At 33.4% G+C, this 7,612-nt stretch overlaps 1 protein-coding gene across 3 annotated transcripts in view; it reads left to right on the plus strand.

Moving 5' to 3' along the window:
• The window catches only part of LOC110830025 (CD109 antigen), a 70,792-nt gene that overhangs the window by 61,285 nt on the left and 1,895 nt on the right, over window positions 1-7,612 (plus strand). For all 3 annotated transcript variants that reach the window (XM_022064388.2, XM_087348067.1, XM_022064387.2), the window contains exons 24-27: window positions 2,753-2,905; window positions 4,785-4,960; window positions 5,692-5,863; window positions 7,481-7,583. In XM_022064388.2, the coding sequence (XP_021920080.1) occupies window positions 2,753-2,905; window positions 4,785-4,960; window positions 5,692-5,863; window positions 7,481-7,583 (604 nt within the window). The remainder of the gene's footprint in view (window positions 1-2,752; window positions 2,906-4,784; window positions 4,961-5,691; window positions 5,864-7,480; window positions 7,584-7,612) is intronic.

The following is a 7,612-nucleotide window of genomic DNA, read 5'->3' on the forward strand; positions in this document are numbered from 1 at the left end:
GAAACAATGGTGTCTACTTATGAATTTACAGTGTTACAGCACAAAAAACAAACATCAACATCGTCAGCACCATAAGAATTTAAAATATCAACATTCTATATTGTTTGTGTTAACCAAACTACATGTCATAGTATAACACCATACTGTTGTTCCAGAACATACCAATACTGGTCAGACTTTTGATCTGATTAGTGCAATCATTGTTTGGTCTCAAACACCTGTATAAATCATTAACAATACACACTGTTTGTTTCAGGGTACAAAATAAGCCAATGTATATGTCTATGAAATCTTCCATAATTGCTCATTATTTCAAGTTTACACATTCAATAATTAGAATTAGATATACACTGTGTGAACTGTTTTAACTCCATGGAGGTGACATTGTGTAGTAGTGGGTTTGTTTGGAAATATTTGGAGAAATTATCTGACAGCAGATTTAGTCCTCATGTTCATACGGAGTGTTCAGAAAGTTGCACAACCCACTCTTGACACTTCTTTATTTGTCAACAAATAATTTACATTGAAATCAGAAAATAGTGGCTTACATTAAGTGTTGGAAATGTCCACTGCATTCAGCAATACATGCTTTTACTATATTCATCATGTTTGATGCAACCAGATGAAGAGTACTTGTGTCATGGAAACAATTCACCAGATGAGATATTGCCAATATCTTTGGAAGGGAAGAATCAGGAACTATATCCATAAACTCATTCTGCGAGTTAAGTAAGAACAAGATAACAGGTTATATTCAACAAGGTCACTTGTTTCACTTGTGAAAAAGACATCCTTGCACTTCATCTGTTCATTTAATTTCCATTGTGGTGTTTTGCTGGAAGAACACAGTAGGTTTTAGTTCTTGTAACTGTAGACAGACAAAGTTTTCCAGCATATCCAGGTAATTGCTGGATGTCACAATCGCTTCAGCAATGGAAAGGGGGCCGATCAAGTGATTGTGCAACAGGCCACATCACACATTAACTTTGGGGCTGTCTAATATGCTCCGCTGTGGCATGAGGGTGTTCTAATCCCCAGATATGTATGTTCTATTTGTTTGATTTCCATCAAATGTACAATGTAGCCTTGTTAGAGAACATGACTTTGCTCAAAGATTTGCTGTCTTCATCCAATTTTTCAAGCATGGTCACTGCATATTCTTATGGGATACCCTATCATCTGGCAACTTGTAAGTATACAGACACAAACATTTTTATAATGCCTGATGCACTCTTGCATGTGGCATTTGCAACTAATGTGCTGCAGCTCATGTTGACTTATGTGGACTGTAGACAAAGATCCTGCATATCCTTTCAACATTTTGATCAGACACACATGGATGCCCTGGACCTTTCTATGAAAAACACTTCTGGTCTCCTAAACTGTTTGTACGAGGCATGTATCAATAGTCTTGATGGTGGCATCTTGTGATATGTTGTTCTGAAATGTCTTTGGATGTGTATATCCAATTCTGATAAACCACTCTACACACTGTGCCTTCTCCTCTGGATTTATGGCAACTCACTACTGACTTGATTCACAAAGATAGATGCAGTGCAGAGGAAAACAATGGATGCTACCATCTGCTGGAAACTCAGTGAAACATTGAGTTTCTTTCACAGATGACACTCAAACAGTATGTCTGTGTCTTTTCATTGTTTTATTCAGCAAAACCAATGTGAAAACCTTAAGGCTTGTTAGTTGAGAGTTGGTCTGCTTTCTAAACTTGTGTATACCACTTAATATGTCTCTTTTGATGAATCCCCCAACAATTTCACCACATTCCTCTGGTATTTTGATAATAGCAATAACAACAATGAAAATATATTGTTATATAGTAACTAAGTTGCACAATTATTTCAACAATTGAAAACACTACAATCATATATCAGATGTCAGCTAAAGGAAAATACATGTTAGAAATTTTACCTGATATTTATTTAGTAGTTTAAATAGAACTGTGCTTCCCTATCCATTGCAATATTATCATTGACCTGAAGACAGAATGGAATGTCAAAGTAGCAATGTCAGTGAATATGCAGACATAGATTTGTCAGTTTTCAGACCCACACTTCTTCTTTTTCTTCTTCTTTTCCTGTACTCCTAAATCCTTCTTCTTAAATCCTTCTTCTTGTGTTTGTCTTCTGCTCTTTCTATATTTTGTTTTACCTCAATTTTTGTATCTCAAATTGGTGTCTTGGCTTTACTTCTTGTCTAATTTTGTCTTTTATATTCTGTAATTATCTGTTTGCATAATTCAGTCCATATTTTGCTTCATCTGCCTCTTTCAGTCATACTTTTCAGCACCTTCACGCTATAATATGACCATTTTGGTTTAAAATATTAGTATGTGCACAAAATAGTTTTTTCTGAAGTATTTTTGTTTGCTGGTAAAGTGTTCGACTACATATGTACCAGAGCACTCATTTTCTTGTATTCTCATAGCATTTACTATAACTGTTAAGCATATTATTTTGGTACAGATTGCTGCTTTGTGCTGAAATTTAATTTGGGTGTAATAACTGGCTAATGTGTGCCTCAAAATGCCACTTCAGGCTACTATCTGTTAGCCAAATCTAAAATAATAATGAATGATGTTGGTCCCTCTTTTCTTTCTTGCCATCACATTCAATTGTAGGTGTAGCAGGAAGTTTGTAGGCAGAACCATTAGTTTCTGAATACAAAGCTGAAAGATAGAAATTACAATGCTATGTATAAAGCTATTTTTTGTGAATTATACATTGCTGTACAGGACACTGTGATTGGACTACAAGCACTGGCAAAGCTTGCTGAGCGAATTTCATCCAGTGCAGTGGATATTAATGTGTCCTTCTCATACTCTGGTGGTAGCCCTGCTAACATGAAAGTGACCAGAGCAAACTCCATGATTCTGCAGAAACAAGAGGTATGTATATAGTTACATGGGATATTGACACACACAATACATAACATGGAACTTGATCTGTCATATTCGCATGAAGGATATTCACCCTGAATGACATGGACACCATTATTGAAACACAGAAGTTAAAAACAAGTTTTCTTTATAACATAACGTACTATATTTCCATCTACTACATTTCTGTATTACATACATTATATACATAAATTATGTTATATACAGTATTGTAATATTTTTAGGGTCCTTCTTCAGAAATCCAATAGGAAACATCCCATTCAGAATTCAAACATTCTTTTTTCTACACTAACTGTCCACATTTTATGAAACTCTGTATGAAGAGAATGCCATTGAAGGACAACCTATTCTTGTACTTTCTTGTGAAGTTCTGAGGTATGGGCAACATAGGCATCATTCAGAGTTTGTTCCTAAAGTTCTTTTAAACTGTGTTTGATTGCTGTGGATATTCAGAGAATGATCAGATTTTAGAAGCTTCTGACTACATTATTGTTTTGAAAGATATCAGAACACTAAATAATTGCATATATAACTACAAGCAGAAACAAATCATAATATTTCATTAACTTATTTATTTTGTATATGTAATATTGATTTAATAATATAATACTTTTTACTTATATATTCCATATTAAAATTTACATATTGTGTCATAAAAAATAGGACCTAGATGCAATGGGGCCACCCCAATTATTAGGTGAAGCACAAAATAAAATGGAAGCTCAGTTAACAGAAACAGAATATATACAGTATGTATTTCCTGAATTTACAGTGAATACTACAAGAACAAAAGAAATCATATTAATGTATGTATGTATTAATGTATGTAATAAACAACTATATACAATTATATGTGGTAACGGTCAGGGAACACAAAATAAGCTTTTTACCAACCCCCCAACCTGATGTGGTATCCACTGCCCCCCCCCCCCCCCAAAAAAAAAAAGAACCCACGCACACAGGACATTAAGACTATAATAAATTAACTGGTGGATGTTGCATCAGGTGATAACTGTCTCAAACATTTGCTGGGTGCCAGATGAAATTTATAACACAGAACCAAAGAGAATATCTAGATGTTTTCCCAACAGAAGCCTGCACACAAGTGCTTCCTGAGTTTTCAAGGTAGAAAATAACAGGCAGGCGGTGGGGGCAAGAGAGAGAAAGGATGCACATGTTCAGCAGGGAACATTCTTAAGTAGACTGAACCACTTGGTGATGTAATTGGTAAATGACTGTGCACATGACACAATATAAAGAAAGAAATAAGAAGAATGTTTTAATTACTATTGAAAACAACTCTGGTATTTGTAATGATAGTTTTTCTTATTTTCAACTTATGAGTTTTTCTTTTTTTGGTTTTCAGACATATCTTATTGTAAAATGTGTTATGTATATCATCTGAGGTCTAATCCTTCCAAACAAATAAGATGCACTATGTTGAAAGATGTTTATTATGAAATTTTATTTATTGCCTTCATTTCTAGCACATTCTTGGCAACAGCTGCTATTGTTTGGCAGCTTTCTGTTACTGGAAATATGTGCTGGTGTAGGATTGTAATGTTTATGAATGTGAAGTTGTAAACAAGAACACAGTGTAATGATTTCCTTTATTTTCTGTCTTACACATATGTTGCTGCTTTAAATATGTAAAATGTGACTCACAGTTCCACAAACCGCTTTGTTGTTGTTTCAGTACACAGTCATTAATTTATTTCCAGCTACTGGTGTATCAACACAGACTGCAATAGCAATGCTGGTTGGAACTATACAAATAAACTGTGCTAGCTGTTTCTCAAATAGAAATTTCCTTCAAGGCAGAGACCACACCTAGTGTTGCATTATGTTGTATTAATTATGCTTTCAGCTTCCTGGTAAAGTCAGAAATATAGACATATCAGCTTCAGGATCAGGATTTGCAGTTGTCCAAGTGTCATATCACTACAATTTGAATGTGACCGGAGCATGGCCACTATTCACACTTGACCCACAAGTGGACAAGAACTCAGACAGTAACCACCTCCAACTCTCAATATGTTCTGGGTAAGATTTAAGATTTCAAACAGCAAAGTTCTGTATTTTTATAAATGAATTAAAGCATCTTATGCTATACAATGTTAGTAAAGCAGCAGAGTATATGTGCAGTGATACACTTAAGTGTTTCATTGTTATCAGGACTAACTGGTACACAGCTGTGGAAATGGAGTTCAAAATTTCATATCTTCTTTTTCACAAATTAAGCACACTGTGTTATATCCACTCCATGGACAGCATGAATTAGTATAGGGATCAAGACAATATAAGTTTATAATACTTAGATGATTTAGTAGTTTTCAAAATGCAATGGTTAGTAGCCTCTGAATATTATTAGGATGATTAAATCAAGAAGGATGAGATTTTGGAACAAAACACAAAAGTTTATAATTACATCTCAAACCAGAAGTAGGAACTCAATTTACAGTTTTACAGAGCAAATGCTTGTGAGGAATACAATAAGTGTAAAATCTGACATTACTTATATGAGAACAATATTTTAACCAATGATTTTCAAAGCATGGAATGAGGCATGTAAGAAGGAAAAGACTGGAGAGTAGAAGGCATATAATGGGAAAATTCTTTTCCTGTTTTGCATAGTTAAAGATCTAATCAGTACAGCACAAAATATGTAATAATTAACCATTGCAAAGTTGTATATGCTGCATCACTTGCAAATTTTCAAATAGATTTATATTTGTAAATAGTCTAATAATTTGAGTTGATATCTCTTGCTTTAGGTTTGTTGGGGCACAAGGAGTCAATGAAAGCAATATGGCTGTAATGGAGGTGACACTGCCATCTGGTTTTACTGTAGACTCAGATACTCTGCCCAGTTTACAAATGTCTCAAAATGTGAAGCGAGTGGAGACCAAGAATGGAGACACTGTTGTAATGTTGTACTTTGACAAGGTGTGTACTGCTATCAAGTAACAGAAGATCAAAGCACATTAATTTTGTTACATTCTATTAACATACACAAATAAGTAATTTTATCAATGAAGAGCAGGAGTATGGAGCCTGAAAATGATGTTCATCAATAAGATACATCCAAGGATTGATTTAACATTATTCATTTAGCTAAAACGTTTTTCACAGTGATAGGTACTGCCAAATACCAGACATTAACAAGACATGTTTTCTGATATGTATAATTTTTCATTATGAAGAGTGCACAGAAATAAGTGTGTTCCACACAGAACACATTGGCAGGCTGCTGGTTGAAAACCCCTACTCTGTAGAGTGTAAAATTGCTTCTGCTGATTAATTCTGTCTTTGAATTTGTATAGTAAAACCCACATAACTGATTCAAGACTAAACAGAGACCTGTCTTAATTAAAAAATGTTATTGGTCCCTAGTATACAGAGCAAAATCCAATATAAAAAATTAATTTCCAACTTGTCATTTGGATCACAAGCGAAAGTACATGGGCTAAGTCATCTGGGATTCTGTTTTTGTGAGAAGTAAGTTATTGGTTTGAAATATAAAAAAAGATATTGTAGGTGCGTAATATTGTGATTTATTTAAATAGTATTAAAAATTATATTAAAATTGGCCGTCAATCACAATATAAGATAATTAAAAGATAAAAATATCATTTTTATATATACCTGGTAAGTGGTATTGATTGTTTATGTTCATTATTGGTTTTTGTTTGAGGATGTTTTTTATTGTGTTTTTAGTTTTGTAGGCCGTTTTTATTTTATTTTCTTTAAATAATTTAGTTATGAATTTGGTTTCTTTACCTATGTATGTAAATGTGGCCCATTTATTTTGTATGTTTTCGTTTTCGTTGGGTTTTGTTGTATTATTAGGTTTTTTATTTAGTTTGTAGTTATTATATCCGTTTTCTTTAAGAATTTGTTGAATGATGTTTAATTCTATTTGTTTGTTTTTTATAGATATTGGATATAGATTTTTTCTGTTTAGTAAGTAGTTGATAGCCATTTGTTTGTGTTCAATGGGGTGGCAAGATGAGGCATGAATTATTGTGCTTGTATTTGTAGGTTTTCTGTAAATTTTGAATTCGAAATTGTTTGTTTTTCTTATTATGGTTAAATCTAAATAGTTTAGTGAGTTATTTTGTTCAAGTTCTAATATAAATTGTATATTTTGATTTATGTTGTTAAATTCCTTAATTCTATGATAGCCGAAACATGTCGTAAATGTTCCATATGTAAATCGAGTACTCGATACGGAACGAAAAATGATATTTTAATCTTTTAATTATCTTATATTGTGATTGACGGCCAATTTTAATATAATTTTTAATACTATTTAAATAGAAAAAAGTTTGCTATCTTCCGATTCCATTCAAAATATATTTTATTATATTGCAAGAAATGAACATAAAGCGGAATGGGAAACTTCAGGGACTGCATTTAGAAGTCCTGTGCTCTCAGGATCTTAGTACACACATCCTTGTTACTCAATCATATCCTGACATCAGGTCACTGGGTTACTAGGGTACTTTGGCATCTCTCTAGCCCACCTTTTACAAAGTTCAGTATGTGTACTTCCTGTTTCAGATGACAAAACAAGAATACTGTCCTACAGTCTCAGCATTCAGAACACACAAAGTAGCCAAGCAGAAGCCGGTTCCAGTTACCATTTATGATTACTATGATTCATGTGAGTATATTAACCTGTACATGTATATT

This window comes from Zootermopsis nevadensis, unplaced genomic scaffold (assembly GCF_977971745.1).
Source record: "Zootermopsis nevadensis isolate Lab colony 2312 unplaced genomic scaffold, Znev_1.0 Znev_ptg000012l, whole genome shotgun sequence".
NCBI lineage: Eukaryota > Metazoa > Arthropoda > Insecta > Blattodea > Termopsidae > Zootermopsis > Zootermopsis nevadensis.